A 16899-nucleotide genomic window follows, 5' to 3' on the forward strand; every position below is an offset into this window, starting at 1 on the left:
TGCAGGCAAGAAAACTTGTCTAAATATTTTGACTAAACAGGTCTTGTGACCTGGCTGCCACTCCTCAGCCTCAGCACCTCCTTCTTCGCTTCCAGTGACATAAAACTGCTTGTGGTGGCTCACAGCTGTGCAGCGATTCAGCTGTTGTTTGCTCCTTCTGCTGGAAACATCTTCCCAGCTTCCCCTTGCCTGAGTAGGGATGCATCCCACTGCCTCCTGAGGGTACTGTCCCTCTCCTCCCCGACACTGCCCCTGCTCCATCTTTGTCTCTCCAGCTCAGTGCTGAACCCTCCTCCTGCTTCCAGAATACCTTCAGCAGATTCAGTTACAGTACTTAGAAACCTTGGGGCTGTCATTTGTGTAGATGGCCTGCAGCTGCCCTCTCCGAGGCCTCAAGAGCTCTGGTCTCTCTGCCCTGGCTGGGGCTCATAGTTGGCCTATTGTAGGTGCACAGCAGATTTTAACTGTTACCTGTTAAGATAGCAGATGTCCTGCCATTAACTCCGTATCAGCTCCTGAGCCCCCGATTGAGGTTCACTTCTAACCAGTCAGACGAGCACACCGAACCCATCTTGACATTCTGTTTCAGCCCACGAAACACCACCCTTAGAGGAGGGATTTTACTGAACTCAGCAGGTGTCATTTCATCTGTTTATTCACTCTTTCAAAAATATTAACTGAGCACCTACTATATACACTTCCTGCTGGGTGTTCTGTAGAATTTAAGAGTTGAATCAGCCCTGAGACCAAACTTTGGCCATTCTGTTTCCTCTACTTGGACCCTTCCTGTGCCTGCCCACCCCCCCAACCCCCGCCCCGCCAGCCCCCTGCCAACTCTGCTCCTTATCACCTCCTCATCCTTCAGATGGAACTTGGCTCCAATATCATTTCCCTAACCCGCCCCTACCCTGAAGGTCCACTGCTCCATGCTTGCCTTGCACTTTTCATTCTTAGCACTTATCGCGGCCTGTGAGATCATCTGACTGATTTCTCTGGCTTGACTATAAGCTCTGTGAAGGCAGGAGTTGGGCCTGCCTGCGTCATCATTGTTTCCCCAGTGCCTGGCACGCAGGAGTAAACCAGAAAGTACTTTTTGATTGAGTAAATTCATTCTCATGGGAGAGATACCAAGAGTCATGTAAATAATATAAGTTAGAAATTTACCAAATTGATAAATGTGAACTGGCAAATTTCTAAAGTCAATTTTTCTGGTCTAAATTATGACTGTCTGGGTTGATTAAATATGCCAACTCTCTGCTTTCTTTCATGTTATAATACCTTTTCATAAGCAAACCCCAGCTCATTAGGTTTATATCTGTTTATATACAAAGTGAAATGGAAAACTGAGGTAATTATCCAAATAAGTCAAGATACATAAACTTTTTGTCCAATTAACTGGGTATAGCAGGTGAAAATAAGATTTCTCTTTTCCCTGAATGATTTGGATAATTGCTCAAATATTTAACTTTGTATAAACCATCTCAAAGTGTGCTCATGAGAGCTGATGTTTGTACATGTTTAAGGCATAAAGTACATGAGCATTTCAGATGTCAAGTCAAGTACTTTGTTGAACTGGGCATTCCTTACTAAAATTTCTTTGGACGAGACACGTTAAAATGTAGTATTGGGCAAGGTCAAACATTAGAATTAGCCCGTTTTAGGGCTATGTGCTTACATAATATTGAATAAAATGTACTCATTAGTAGATTCCTGGGCTGTGTCTTAATTACGTATAAAGTGCAGACAGAAAACACTTAGCAAAATAGAAAGGACACTGTGAAACACCCGCAGAACTTTTAAAGGCACAGCGCATGATGAGTTACTGGAATAATTTGTTTCGTGTGAATGATTAATGTAACCTGGTGAGTACTTACAGGGGTCTTTCCTTCATTTCCCAAAGGGATACACAGCCTGATTTCTGGTTGTTAAAGTATGGACATTCTGGCTACTAGAGAATTGTATTTTCAGATATATGAATAGATTGAAAACAATATTGTAATGAGTGTAAGAAAGGTTGTTGTTTCTGAAGCGCCAGGTTTGCTAATTTTCCTTGAATCTAAAAGTGAGAGTGGACTGTCATGTCCTTTAAGACCTCATTATGTCAAGAAGTCAAGACAGAGAGAATTAAATGGGCAGAGTGTACATACCCTACTTGCAGGACAATCCCAGGACCCTCCGTAAAGTGGAATTGGAACGTGGAAACTTTGCTCTGTGTTTTCATGGTCCTTTTTACACAAACCGAATTGCGCAGCCCACCCTTGAGGAGCCCCTTCCTCAGAAAATAGTGGAAGGGTTTGATTGCTCACTGGGGACCATTTGTGACCAGCAGACACCACTTAGTCCTGGTACAGCTAGTGAAATAAAGAGCTGTCAGGAGGGAGGCACTCATCTGACTTGCTCTGTGCTCCCTTTTCCAGATGTGAACGAATGCGAGCTGCTTAGTGGGGTGTGTGGTGAAGCCTTCTGTGAAAATGTGGAAGGGTCCTTCCTCTGTGTGTGCGCTGATGAAAACCAGGAGTACAGCCCCATGACCGGGCAGTGCCGCTCCCGGGCCTCGGGAGGTAAGTCACCGGGGCTCCTCTTGGGGACTTGTACCTACACAGGTTTGAGCCACACACTCTGGGAGTGAGGTAAGGAATAACCAAGTGTCCTGGCACACTGCTGTCTCTGGAAGCTTCCATGCTCTCTCCGAGTCTGCCTTATCAGTGAATTAGGATGTGATCAGTGATGACTATTTGAGCTAGATGGCCTCTGTCATGCTTTCCAACCCAGAGACGCCATGTGTAGGGTAAAGGATCCAAAACGATGAGAACATTCACTGGGACTTGCTTACTACTCAGAGAGCCATCAGCTCAGGGTTTAATATGGCATCATCTCATTAGGTTGCATAATCTTTCTTTCTTGGCCCTTGGAGAAATGTATCTTGACACTTCTCTAAATTAAAAGCAACATATAGGCCTCTCAGGATCTACAAAGACTTCCACTTGGAAGAGTTAAGGTGTTTTTTCAGAAATTGGCCCAGAGAGTGGCTGTGTTTGCATTCGTTTAAAATTTGATTTAGTCTGTGTCGTCATGGCACAAGTTGAAATGGAGAACTGATGGTTTTCCAGATAAATTAATCAACTTCCAGATCACTCTTTTAGTTTGTGCCATGTAGCTATAGCTTGGTTGTATTTTAAGGAAAGCAAAAGACCAAATGGTCATTTGAGAGCCAAATAAAATGAAACATTGGCCATTTGACTTTCTTGCTCAATCTCTCTGATTGTATCCATGCTTCTAAGAGAGCTCTCACTACTTCTCCACAGGGTACACTTGTTCTGTGTGGAATAACCATCTTTGCAAGTAATAAGGAATAAAATATAAAAATATTTTCACCTACACATATTCTTCTTAATTATTAAAAACAGAAAGAGGAGGAGTGCAGAATGACACAAAAAGACAGCAATTCAAAAACGTTGTCTGTGAAGGGGACGAGATGAAGTGTTATTGGAGGGAGGGGTCGCTCTTCATTCCAGTGACCACCACTGTGACCCATGAGCCAAAGAGAAAAGACTTTTCATTTCAGTTGTTCCTGTAGTAGCAAAAACAAACACACAATCAAAAACCTGCGTGGCCCATAAAAGGATTGGTTAAGTAACTATCTTTCTCTTATTTGTCTTTGGTTCTGTAGAGTAGCACCTCACCCACAGTATTATTTTGACTGAAGTCATTCACATGTCATACTATTGTACAGGCATTAAATGATTGATATGAAGGTAAGGTAGTCAAGATAAATGCATGTTTTTACAATGCTGAGTAACAAAGCAGGCTCTTTGAATGATTACAATCTGTGGTGGGAAGGAAGAGAAGACATTTAAGAAGATAATTATTGGAATTAATGGAAATTTTGCTTTTTCCTTTGTTTTCTAAACTTCTTATAATACTTTAAATTGGAATGACCACAGTGGTCTGCTGTTTTCCAGCTGTGTAAGCTTGGGCATATCATTCACCTTTTATGAGTTTTGATTTTCTGACTTATAAAATAGAAAGGTTATATTTACCTCACAGAATTTTATGAATTTTTTTTAAAATCCTGTATGTAAAAGCCATTTAATAACAGAGTACTATAGGAAGTAAGCTGTAATCCAAATACTTAAGTGATACCTATTTCTCATCTTTTTAGAATCTGTTCTGAAATGGTGGACCTTTTAACTATTTTTTCCCCTAGGTAGATTTTTTTTTGCTAGAATGTTCTAGCAACATCAAAGAATGGTTCATTCACTTCACATAGATTTGAATGCAGTACATGTCTGAGATCCTAAAGCTTGCTCATTTCTTTTTTTATTTTTATTTTTTTATTTTATTTTATTTTTTTAAAGATTTTATTTATTTATTTATTTATTAGAGAGCAAGTGAGAGAGAAACAGCATGAGAGAGAAGAGGGTCAGAGGGAGAAGCAGGCTCTCCGCTGAGCCGGGAGCCCGATGTGGGACTCGATCCCAGAACCCTGGGATCATGACCTGAGCCGAAGGCAGTCACTTAACCAACTGAGCCACCCAGGTGCCCCCCCCTTTTTTTTTTTAAAGATTTTATTTATTTATTTATTTATTAGAGAGCGAGCGAGAGAGAAACAGCATGAGAGAGAAGAGGGTCAGAGGGAGAAGCAGGCTCCCCGCTGAGCCGGGAGCCCGATGTGGGACTCGATCCCAGGACCCTGGGATCATGACCTGAGCTGAAGGCAGTCGCTTAACCAACTGAGCCACCCAGGCGCCCCGCTCATTTCTTTTTTTAGAGATTAATGGTACCTTAATAGGGTCATGAGACCATCTGAACCATTTTGGGGGAACTGGAGTAGTTCATTATAAACTGCTTCTTAAAACTTTACAGTGATTCATTTTGTACAAGCCTTGTGCCTCATATCCTATTTTTAAGTTTTTCTGTAACAAAGTCCTTGACACTTGCTTTGCTTTTTTCCTCCCTTAGTGTCTTTGCTCTCTCAGTGACTGACTGACTCTTTCTGGAAAGTTCTCCCAGTCAGAGTTCACTATGTACTGTCCTGTGTTTTTTAAAGAACTTCATTTTGAATACTCAGCTTCATAAATCTTGTCTACCAATGGATACATAGTTTCTTTTCCTCTTAACTTTGTATCTTATCTTTCCATTTATGGTTTCTTCCATATTTTCCCCCATAGTCCTCTGGCTTTTGCTAAATATCGCACATACCCAGTTGTTTTTATTGGTCCATGTCAGTATAATCTGACTAATTTATACAGTTCCTGGCAGCTCTCACTACTATACCTCAATTTGCATAGTTCTTGGCAAACTTTAACTGATCATATGCAGTCTTAAGATTGTCTATGATGACATCTTCATCTGAGCAATTCTCTGTCAGGGTCCTGAGAGACAGGCCAGCTATAAACTGCAGGAGGAGATTTCTCTCTCTGACTTCATCAGGGTCAGGAATTGATCTGCTGTTAAAAAAGGTGATTGAAGCTGGAAATCCTAAAAAAGATAATATAGTTTTTAAGTATTTACATTTTAACTTAAAGCACACAAAGGTACATTCATTTGCCGATCTTTGAAGGAAGGCCAAAGTCTTTCTTCGAGTAGAAGTCCACTCTTAGAGACCTGCATGGCTTGTCCTGCATAAACTATATTATGCATGATCGACAGCACCCACTTTAAAGGGAGTAAGAATTTAAAGGCCTTTGCAAAGTAAATGAGTGTAAAATCCCTCTAGATTTTTATGGTTTTTCTCGAGTTTTTTTTATAGTTGTCTTATCTGCATCTAATATGATAGCGTTGTTTTTACTGAATCAGCTTTAGTCTTTCCAAACCTTGAACTTGTTCCATAAACAACTCTTCTTAATGCATATTTTATTGATTTGTATACTGTTTAGTTATGTAATTACAACAATTAATACACTGGCAGAGAATGTTTGAGAATAAACACAGCTGAGTCTTGGTCAGCATACTGCTCAGCATGTGAGAGCAGAAGTTGTGTGCTCCTACCGGAGAGCAGCCGACTGGCTATGAGCATTCTACCTGCTGTGGACATTGGCCAGAGTGCTTTCCAGAGGGCGAGAGAACATTGGTTACCGCAACAGGCTGGTTAAATGGAGGCCACTGAAAAGAGTTTGTCTCCTACTCCAATCAAAGGATCTGCTGTACTTGGTGTACCAAATTTAAGTGAAAGTTTTTAACAAGGATTCAGATTAATAGCAGTGTATATATGATAGAGCCAACAGCTCAGCTCTCATCCTTCCTGAAAAGTAATTGAGAAAGGAAAGATGAATTTGCATTATAGGCTGTAACATTGTTACTCTGTTGTAAAGTTTCCCCAGGACAGAGGGTATTCCAGCAACGAGCAGTAGAGAATAATCTACAGTGGAATCATACTGAGGACAGAACTGGAGCTAAGGGGTGGGTGTCAGGAAGGCAGATTGCAGATCAGTATGCAGATTTGTCCAATAACTAGAGACAGCAGGTCACTGTCATGAATTTGTGGGTATTCCCGGGAGCTATCCCAGAACAGGTGGGAAGCCACAGGTAGAAGGGCTCTCACTTCCAGCAGGATATCGTGCCAGGTCTCCTTTCAGGTACTTTTGAATTTTCATGTCCTAGGATTTTTGTTTCTAAACTACTTCTTGGCTCCCACCTAATTTTTTTTAGGTCTGGTGTAATGGTTTTCACTGCCTGGGCCTTTGGCCACTAATTTACATTGCTGTCTGTTGCCTAAAAGCACCTGTAACAGAAATCACTAAAAAATGTCCAAGCCACTCATCACATGTAAGAGGGTATGCATATGAAATACAGCCTGATGCTTTTATTTGCTCAATGCCTGTGATGATTGCTCAGTAAAAACTTTATGTCCTTGAATACTCTAAAGGAAGCAGTAAATAGGTAGTTTTGTCCACGGTAGCCCAGACCTTACCCACAAAGTGCTACTCTCTGTCTTGGTTGGTGCACAGAGGAGACTCTGGGGCAGGAACTGAGTGTTACTTTTAAACCAGAAGGTATAAGGAAAAGAACACAAAGAGATGTATGTTATAATTGAGGCAGGTGTTCCTCACTTTAAGAAAAGCAAATAAGCAAGATCAGAAATTATAAAGCATAAATTGGAGTGATAATTGACATTGTAAATTAATTGTTCTTTACACAGTTTATTTCAGGGTTTCCTTAAATACCATTTTCCACTAATGTATTTGCGAGCTTGTTCTCACATCACAAGCTCAGGCCTAGGCTTCTCCAACAAGGAAGCACCTTCATGGTTTTCCAGCCCAGCTCTTGTATTTATGTGTAAGGAAGCCGAGGCCCAGAGAGAAGTTCTAAATGTTCTCCTTAGGGCCCTATGGCTAATGCTGTGCAGGAACCCAACTCTGATATCTTTTCCACTTCACCATTCCGCTTTTCAAGGCTGAGGACCCCATGACACCAAATTCTTCTAAAAATTGGCTTCCTTTTCTCTTCATTTCTTTATTTTGTTTTCGTTATTAAAATAATGTGCATTCTTCTCAGAAAATTGGCAAATACAAAAATAGATCAAAAATGAAAATCCCCTACAGTGGCACCATCCACCACGCTGACCTCCAAATTCTCTCTGGGGACATCCATACCTCCACAGACTGTCTCCCATTTGGTCTGGGGCCCTCATGCTCGTTCATCTGCATGAAGTGCCTTTCCCGTGGGTCAGCAGTGAGCTCCTACATGCTAAAACCATTAGTCTCACTGCTGACTCCTCATGAAATAATCAACAGTGGTTTCCCATCTTCCCTCCCCCTTCTTTTCCCTTTGATTGATTTCAGGACATTCATCTTCCCTGTATCCTCCTTCCTCTTTCTCTGGTCTTTTCTTTCTCGTTCCCAAACTCTTTTTCTGTTGCCCGTTCCTTAAATAATAATGTCCTGGAGAGTTGCATGTTCAGGCCTCTTCTAACTCTCCATTCTTCTCTGGGGGATATTTAATCCTCTTCTCTGAGTCAACTATTACTTACGTGTTACGCGCTGCCAAGTAAATATCTTCTGCCTCCTCCTCTGTCCTTGGGGCTGCACTCCTTTTTCCCTCTGCCTATTATTGGACCTTTCTCCCACGGTGTCTTGTAAGTGGGTCTGTCCGAAATTATCCAAAACCAAATTCATTACCATTCCATCTCCAACCTGTGTTCACTCATTAAGTGCCAAACGTCAGTACTGGAAATCCTGACATCATCATACCTTAATTTTTCTCACCATTCATCCAAGCCCTCATAACATCCTGCCAATTCTGCCTCCACAGTGTCCTTCAAAGCTCTCCCCGCTCCTCACTGCTCCAGGCCAGTCGCTCAGCATCTCTTACCCGGACCGTGGCAGTACCCTCCTGACTTCCCTCCAGTCTCTCCCATCAATTCCTGCTCCTGGCGGTTGCCACAGTTGATGTTTGCAAAACATGAGTCTGGTTTTATTTTTTTTTCTTCCAAGTTGTTATTTAAATTCCAGTTAGTTAACATATAAGGCAGCACTAATTTCAGGTATAGAATTTAGTGATTCATTACCCACTACAACCCCCGGTGCTCATCACAAGCTTCAACTGCTCACTGCTGCCTACAGCATGAAGTTCAAATCCATGAGCAGGGCAGCAGGGCAACAGGACCCTGATACTCTCTCTTACTCCTTTTTTGCATCCCCTGTAACCTTGCTCACTGCTTAGCACGCACGGTACCTGACCTGTGGCAGACGCTCAGAAACTCTTGAATCAAATTGCCTGTCGACATTTGAGAGCATGTCCCCTCTGCATCTCACCATCTCATTCCCAGCTAGTTCTGTAGTATCAAAATAATTATTCATTTTATCAGAGAGATGGGTGGGCATACTTGAATGAGGAATTACCTATTTCTGCTTCTGTGTAGGGGGGATGGTTCCTCTCTATGCTTGGTTAAATAACAAGTGGAACAGAAGAAAAAAAGAGTTTCCGTGCTGTCAAGGGGTACATGCAAATCATCCTCATGGTTCTGACAATTGAACTCAGACAACATTCTTGTTCTCTTCCTAGAGAGGTAGGTCCACTATTGGTTTTATGTATGTACATATTTTTTTAAAGCCAGGAAATCACAGATAATATCATTCAACTGTTATATTTGGCAGAGTGGGGTTTTTTTTTAATGTGTTTAGTTAACCTGTAAAATAAATTAACATTGAAAGAGGTTTTTTAAATTTATTTAATTTATTTATTTATTTATTTATTTATTTAAAGATTTTATTTATTTATTTGACAGGGAGAGACACAGCGAGAGAGGGAACACAGGCAGGGGGAGTGAAAGACGGAGAAGCAGGCTTCCCGCCGGGTGCAGGGAGCCCGATGCGGGGCTCGATCCCAGGACCCTGGGATCATGACCTGAGCCGAAGGCAGACGCTTAACGACTGAGCCACCCAGGCGCCCCTTAAATTTATTTTTAAAGATTTTATTTATTTATTCATAAGAGAAAGAGAGAGAGAGGCAGAGGGAGAAGCAGGCTCCCTGCTGAGCAGGGAGCCCGATGCGGGACTCGATCCCAGGACCCTGGGATCATGACCTGAGCTGAAGGCAGATGCTTAACCATCTGAGCCACCCAGGCGCCTGAAAGAGTTTTTTAAAAATAATTTCTGATTATTAAAAAAGAGCTTCGGTAGGAAAAAAATTAAAGACACTGAGAACACAGTATTTAAAATGCAAACATTATAAAATGCCATAAAACTCCTGAGGTCTTCTTGTGTATTTGTAATGGATCTATACCATAAATGTAGGTAAGTCTAAGGAAAATAGGCTCATTTTGTTGGGGCGGGGGGGTGTTGGGTCAGATTTCTTCCCACATTCAGAGAGAATAGAAGAATTTACCAAACCGTGCTTTTACTTTGATGAAATTTACTTTATCTAGTATCCAAAATAATATCTGAGTTTTTAGTAAAGAGATGTCCACATTTGAATGAACTGATAGCAGTTGATCCAAGTGACAGACTCAGCCTGTACATGAGCCATTTCATGTTGAGGCTACCGGAGAGACACCCACACCGTTGCACTAGAAATCATGGGGGATCCTAGCGTTTGCCCTAAATAGGGCCTGAAGACCAAGGGTTTGTACATTTCCTTTTAAACATTTCCAGATATTTTACCTGTCATGTCAGATGTGGCTTTACTGTCCCAGTCGTCTTCACAAGCCCTCATGATACCTGCGTGTCAGTGTTGTGACCGGCCTTTTTTTTTTTTTACGATTTGATTTATTGATTTATTTGAGAGTGTGAACATGAGTGGGGGGAGGAGCAGAGGGAGAAGCAGGCTCCCCACCAAGCAGGGAGCCTGATGCGGGGCTCGATCCCGGTACCCTGGGATCATGACCTGAGCCGAAGGCAGACGCTTAATGACTGAGCCACCCAGGCGCCCTGTGACCATGCGGGGCTTTTACTGCTTTATCTCCACACCCACCTCCTGCTCACTCAGCCACCTCAGCGCCCCACGCCCATTTTTCTTTCCTGCGGGGCTTCATTCTGCTTTCAGGAGGCTCCTCTGTCACCAGGCTCTTGCCCTGACTTTCCCAGTACTCTCTCCCTGAATCCTAAGCTTTCTTTTCCCCACTCGCCCCAGCCTGTTCCTATCTCAGGCTCGCTTCTCCCGTTCTCTTCTCTTCTTTCACCAGAAAAAGAAAGGAAGACAAAGAACCTTCCTTCACCCTGGCCGGTATTTATTGCCTGTCTTTTTTTTTTTTTTAATTATGTTATGTATATCACCATGCATCATTAGTTTTTGATGTAGTGTTCCATGATTCATTGTTTGTGTATAACACCCAGTGCTCCATGCAGAATGTGCCCTCTTTAATACCCATCACCGGGCTAACCCATCCCCCTACCCCCCTCCCCTCTAGAACCCTCAGTTTGTTTCTCAGTCTGTCGTCTCTTATGGTTTGTTTCCCCCTCCGATTTCCCCCCCTTCATTCTTCCCTTCCATCTTCTTTTTTTTTTTTAACGTATAATGTATTATTTGTTTCAGAGGTACAAGTCTGTGATTCGTCAGTCTTACACAATTCACAGCACTCACCATAGCACATACTGTCCCCAATGTCTATCACCCAGCCACCCCATCCCTCCCATCCCCCTCCACTCCAGCAACCATCAGTTTGTTTCCTGAGATTCAGAATTCCTCATATCAGTGAGATCATATGAAATATGTTGTTCTCTGATTGACTTATTTCATTCAGCATAATACCCTCCAGTTCCATCCATGTCATTGCAAGTGGCAAGATTTTGTTCCTTTTGATGGCTGCATAATATTCCATTGTATATATATACCACATCTTCTTTATCCATTCATCTGTCGATGAACATCTTGGCTCTTTCCATAGTTTGGCTATTGTGGACATTGCTACTGTAAACATTGGGGTGCACGTACCTCTGTGGATCCCTACATTTGTATCTTTGGGGTAAATACCCAGTAGTGCAATTGCTGGATCGTATAGTAGCTCTATTTTCAACTTCTTGGGGAACCTCCATACTGTTTTCCAGAGTGGTTGCACACAGCTTGCATTCCCACCAACAGTGTAAGAGGGTTCCCCTTTCTCTGCGTCCCCACCAACATCTGTCGTTTCCTGACTTGTTAATTTTAGCCATTCTGACTGGTGTGAGGTGGTATCTCATTGGTTTTGATTTGGATTTCCCTGATGCCAAGCGATGTTGAGCACTTTTTCATGTGTCTGTTGGCCATTTGGACGTCTTCTTTGGAAAAATGTCTGTTCATGTCTTTTGCCCATATTGCCTGTCTTCTAAGCTGAGGCCCTGAGGTGACCCTCAGGCCAGTGGCGGACAGTGACGTTGTCCTCCACCCAACATCTGAGTCAGGAACTCCGCTTTCACTTGTTGCCATGACCAGGCATCCCTGCCCCATCCTCAGGCTCACAGAGTCACCTTCCCTGACTCCGTCTGCAGAACCTCCCCTTCCCTCACTCTGCTCTACCCACACAGACTTCAGGACAGTTGTACTTTGTATTCCTCCTCACCCCTCTCACACCTTATTTCCTGTCCAGTTTTTCAGAATGTATTTTTGAAGATGTTGGCTCAGATGTCAGATCCTCCAGGCAGCCTCCCGTGGTAGCCTTGCCTGCCCTGGCCGTACACGGTGTGGCTTAGGTCAGGACCTGACTCCCCATCTGCCTGACTTCTTTAAGGACAGGAGCTGGGTGGAGGAATTCTCTCCCATGTATTTTTTTTTTCTTGTGCTTGGCTTGCTCATCTCCATTTTGACTTTCACACCTTTACCATTGAAGTCATTAGCCCATATTTCCAGTCGTCCTTTATACTTGCGTCCCTTCCTGTCCAACCCCTTCCTGTTAATGCTTGTTTTCTGGAGCTCACCAGTGGCTCCCTCCTGAATCCCACTTAACACACACACACACTTCTCATCTTGGAAGCCTTTGATGGAGAAAACTAGAGGAAAAAAGGAAAGATCATGAATGTCCAAGTCCTCTTCTATTCCTCCTTGGAATATTACACTAGAAATTGTTTTCTCATAAAAACATGAGTTGGTATAAAACATTAGTGCCTGTAGTGAGTTTAAAATATTAAAAAGGGACTAAAGCTTCATGAATGATTGTGTTGAAAGTAATTTACTGAACAGTACCATAGTTAGAGTTTTATAAATTGATGTCTTTTTCAGGACTATGGCAGGTGTTTTATTTGGGGGCATTGTATCCGAGTATTTGTGCTGTTACTCTTTCGTCATTGTCAAAATCCTGACTGTCCCAGAAGGGTATGAAGAGGATTAGCTCATAAAGGCCTTCGGAATACATTGCAAATGGAAACTGAAAGTAAAAAAAAAAACAAAAAACATTTAAAAAGCCCATTTAAAATGCTCATGTCCACTTTAATTAGAAAAATGTTCCAGATTTCCTCAGCCTAACAGCAAACCTAAGATTAGACCAAAGAAGGAAACAATCCTGTAAATAAACACCACATCCTCTTCTTTCTGACGAACCAAGAGAGAAGATAGGTGCTCTTCGTAAGTGGCACATATGACTCAACCCAGAACTTTCTCTTCAGAGCGAGGGAACGTGATGGCCCTATATAGCTACACCCTACCCTAGCGGGGATTATCTGCTGCCCCCTCCTCATTTGTCCCGAGGAGGAGAAAGAAATGAAAAAAAGCAAAGCAAAACAAACTCATGCTGGTTCAGATGCTAAGAGGCTGAGCCCCATAGAAGAGGTTTGGGGAGAGCAGTAGGCATGACACAATGTACCCAACCTAAACTGTCTCTTCTGGAAGGTGAGGATGTTTGATAAGCTATGCAGTCTGCTTCGCGGAGTTACTCTGTGGGTCACAAGAAAGGGCCTCCATAAAAATTGCTTCAGAAACACATGTAAAAGGTCCAAAAACTCACTTCTTATCACCATCCAAACCCCAGGATTAAACTACACAAATTGCTGTTTATACACAGATGGTTGTATAAACGCCAGCCTCTTAATAAAATTGAAAAATGACATCTGAAAATACCGGAGGAGAGGTAGTTTATTTCTTAGAAGTCTTTGGCTTGAGGTATGTGGTGTGGCTAAACTTATTGATATAATCTTTAAGAAAAATAAAGTTCATTCCTTTTAATGCTTGACACTTTTATGTCCATTGATTAGATCTCTTAAAATTATTTTGTGATAGAACCATTCCTCCCGGGCGCCTGGGTGGCTCAGTTGGTTAAGCGACTGCCTTCGGCTCAGGTCATGATCCTGGAGTCCCGGGATCGAGTCCCGCATCGGGCTCCCTGCTCGGCGGGGAGTCTGCTTCTCCCTCTGACCCTCCCCCCTCTCATGCTCTCTATCTCATTCTCTCTCTCAAATAAATAAATAAAATCTTTAAAAAAAAAAAAAGAACCATTCCTCCCGTGGCAGCAGTGACCTAAACTCACATACAGAGATTCTCTAAAGAAATCACCTTGCATTGTGTTTACTGTTCAGTTTTCCCCCAGTGGAAAAATGCTGTAGGAAGTTAATTATTTAAAGGTTAGAAAGATAGGGAAAGGGGTGCCTAGGTGGCTCAGTCGGTTGAGCATCTGCCTTTGGCTCAGGTCGTGATCCCAGGGTCCTGGGATGGAGCCCTGCGTCCAGCTCCCTGCTCGCCAGGGAGCCTGCTTCTCTCTCTCCCACTCCCCCTGCTTGTGTTCCCTCTCTCGCTGTGTCTCTCTCTCAAATAAATAAATAAAAATCTTTCAAAAAAAAAAAAAAAGGGAAATTTTCACAGAACGACCTTTGTTGGACCAGTTTTTTTGAAAAGAATTTGCATCTCTTTCCAAACACAGATGAGGGCCTGACTAACCCCCAATTTCAGCTGTGTAAACATTGAGCTTTCAGTCTGCTTGGAGAAAAAATAAAACTTGTAACAACCAATGTAAAACCTGAATAATACAATGATATTATTGGTTGTTTCCCTTATGCAATAACTTCTGGGTTTCCTTCCAAAGAAAAAGGAAAACAAAGATAATTTTTTTCTTACTTTCTGTGCTATGAGTAAAACAAACATTGTAAAAAATAGACCGTGTATATTTATATTTATATATGTACATATAAAGTTTTTGAGTACTACGGAAGCCTGTGTCTCATTACCTATGAATATAGCAATCTTCGTGATGCCCTACTGTATAGTATTCCATTTTGTAACGAACACCATGACATACCTCTAACTTTGAACACAAGAAGAAAACAGTTATTCAGCCCTCTTTTAACACAGACTGTAAACTTGATTTTTTTTTTTTTTAAGGATTTTATTTATGGGGCGCCTGGGTGGCTCAGTCAGTTAAGTGGCTGCCTTCAGCTCAGGTCATGATCCTGGAGTCCCTGGATCGAGTCCCGCATCGGGCTCCCTGCTCAGCATGGAGTCTGCTTCTCCCTCTGCCCCTCACCCTGCTCGTGCTCGCTCGCTCTCACTTTCTCTCTCTCTTAAATAAATAAAATCTTTAGAAAAAATAAAAGATTTTATTTATTTATTTGACACAGAGAGAGAGCATGTGCAGGAGGAGGGAGAAGCAGGTTCCCCGCGGAACAGGGAGTGTAAACTTGATTGACAGCCTAATCGTGTTGCTGCTTTGATTTGTATTTCTAAATGCATCCTTTAATAGCTAGCTGCACTTTTAGGTCAGCTGAATAAAATGAGGAGAATTATTAGTAGTAGGCTGTCGATTTATTCAGAAGTATTGCGGGAAAATTTATAAAATGTTCTACAGGGTTCATGACAGATTTCAATAACAACTTAAAATGCCCTTACGTTTCCCAGAGAATTCTGTGTGTGAGAGATTGGAGCCCCTCCCGAGGCGAATGAAGTGGGGGTCATCTGCTCCATCCATGTGGGCAAAGCACATTTCTGTCTTCTGCACGCTTGAAAAGCTAGTTGAGTCGAGGGCTGTGGCAGGTTTTATCTGATTTCACACACAAGGAAATGATTTAAAACCGCTTCATAAACTGCTGTAGAGATCAGCATTTCTGCTTTTTCCTGGACACTTATTCTAGGTTGGAATTTGTCATCAGCTATTAACACTGAGAGTCCAGACTGAATTATGTCAAAGACAGAATGATCTACGAAGTAGCCAGAATCAAGTGTGAAAGGGATCTTTTACGTTCTCGTTGATGTTCTGTTTCAAGAGTAATGTATACCTCCATTTTGTTTGTCGTTTTGCTTGTTTTCTTTGCCATAGGAGGAAAGAAAGTGTAGTAGCTTTTCTGATACAATTCTGTGGACTTCTATTTTAGGAAGACTTGCTATATGGCATATTAATCTAGTTTTCACAGTCAACCTGACCCTGCCAAAATAAATATATAGGAAACTATTGTGAAAATATCTCATTAAACTTTCCTAATAATACAGTTTATCTACCAACTGCAAAACAAAGGTAGGTGTTGACATTAAAGTGTTATCCTGACTGGCAAATGTTTTCCCTTTGTCCCTGTAGTTTCTTTGTGTCTAAGAATCTGGAAACAGCAGTATTCCAATGAAAATATTTCATTGGAATTAATCTAAGTAATTGCGATGTCAGTAGTCAGCTTTTTATTTGATACAGCATAAAATAAAAACTATTAATAAGTTCTAACTGAATCACAGGCAGTAATTTGAACTCTACAACATATGGTAGGGAAGAGATTAGACTATTTTACAAGCCTAGTTTCAAAATATCAGTCGTTTTTAAAAAGCACACTCTTGTGCAAGGACTACAGATCTGATGGGATTAAATAATTTTTGTAGTATTATCTGAAAGTGGGTGGATTTTGTTCTCATTGTATTCTGTCATTATCAGAATATTTATTTATTATATCATATCATATTTATTGTCTTTTCTCACAGAGGGTTAAACTGAGTCTGTTGGAAAATATATTCCTCTAGAACACACATGAGCCAGACTAGAACCCAGCCTTGAAATTCTACCCTGAGGCTTAGCTGGTACTCATTATTTCATTCAAAGCCCTATTTTGTAGCAATTGAAGCAGACTTTCAGTAACGAAAGGTTATTTCACAGACTTTAGGTTATTGCAATGTTTTTCTGGTTATTTTATGCTGCTGCCTTGGTCTCTTCAGAAAAGACTGGGGCATGGTTGATTCAAATAACCACCTAAGAGTTAAGTATTTTGTGTGGCCCCCACATCTCTGGTCAAATGTTGGGGAAAGTTTTCATTGATTTAAGTAGGTGTTACAGCTCATATAGAACAGCTCTATGTTTGGCAAGAAAGCAGATATGGAAACTTGTCACGGCCAAATGTACAAGAATAAAGTAATTGGTTAACATAAAAGGAAATGATTTTGACAGATTTACACTCTTGGGGTGTGTTAGAAATCCATCAGAATTCAGGAGCCCAGCGCATTTTTATCTCGCAGTGGAAGAACCCACCACTGAAAGTGAAAGGCCGCTTTGTGTAAGTGAAATGTTGCTGGTGCAGCCCGCCCGCCTTC

At 41.7% G+C, this 16899-nt stretch overlaps 1 protein-coding gene across 12 annotated transcripts in view; it reads left to right on the plus strand.

Annotated features, from left to right (window-relative positions):
* LTBP1 (latent transforming growth factor beta binding protein 1) overlaps window positions 1-16899 on the plus strand; it is a 395639-nt gene that overhangs the window by 347449 nt on the left and 31291 nt on the right. For 11 of the 12 annotated variants that reach the window (XM_064572092.1, XM_064572089.1, XM_064572091.1 and 8 more), the window contains one exon: window positions 2418-2561. In XM_064572092.1, the coding sequence (XP_064428162.1) occupies window positions 2418-2561 (144 nt within the window). Of the gene's footprint in view, window positions 1-2417; window positions 2562-16756; window positions 16863-16899 lie in introns of all 12 variants that reach the window. The other variant, XM_064572096.1, reaches the window with a different exon arrangement.

Source organism: Mirounga angustirostris, unplaced genomic scaffold, assembly GCF_029215605.1.
Source record: "Mirounga angustirostris isolate CCGP_5_RB_7025 unplaced genomic scaffold, mMirAng1.0.hap1 SCAF_10, whole genome shotgun sequence".
Taxonomy (NCBI): domain Eukaryota; kingdom Metazoa; phylum Chordata; class Mammalia; order Carnivora; family Phocidae; genus Mirounga; species Mirounga angustirostris.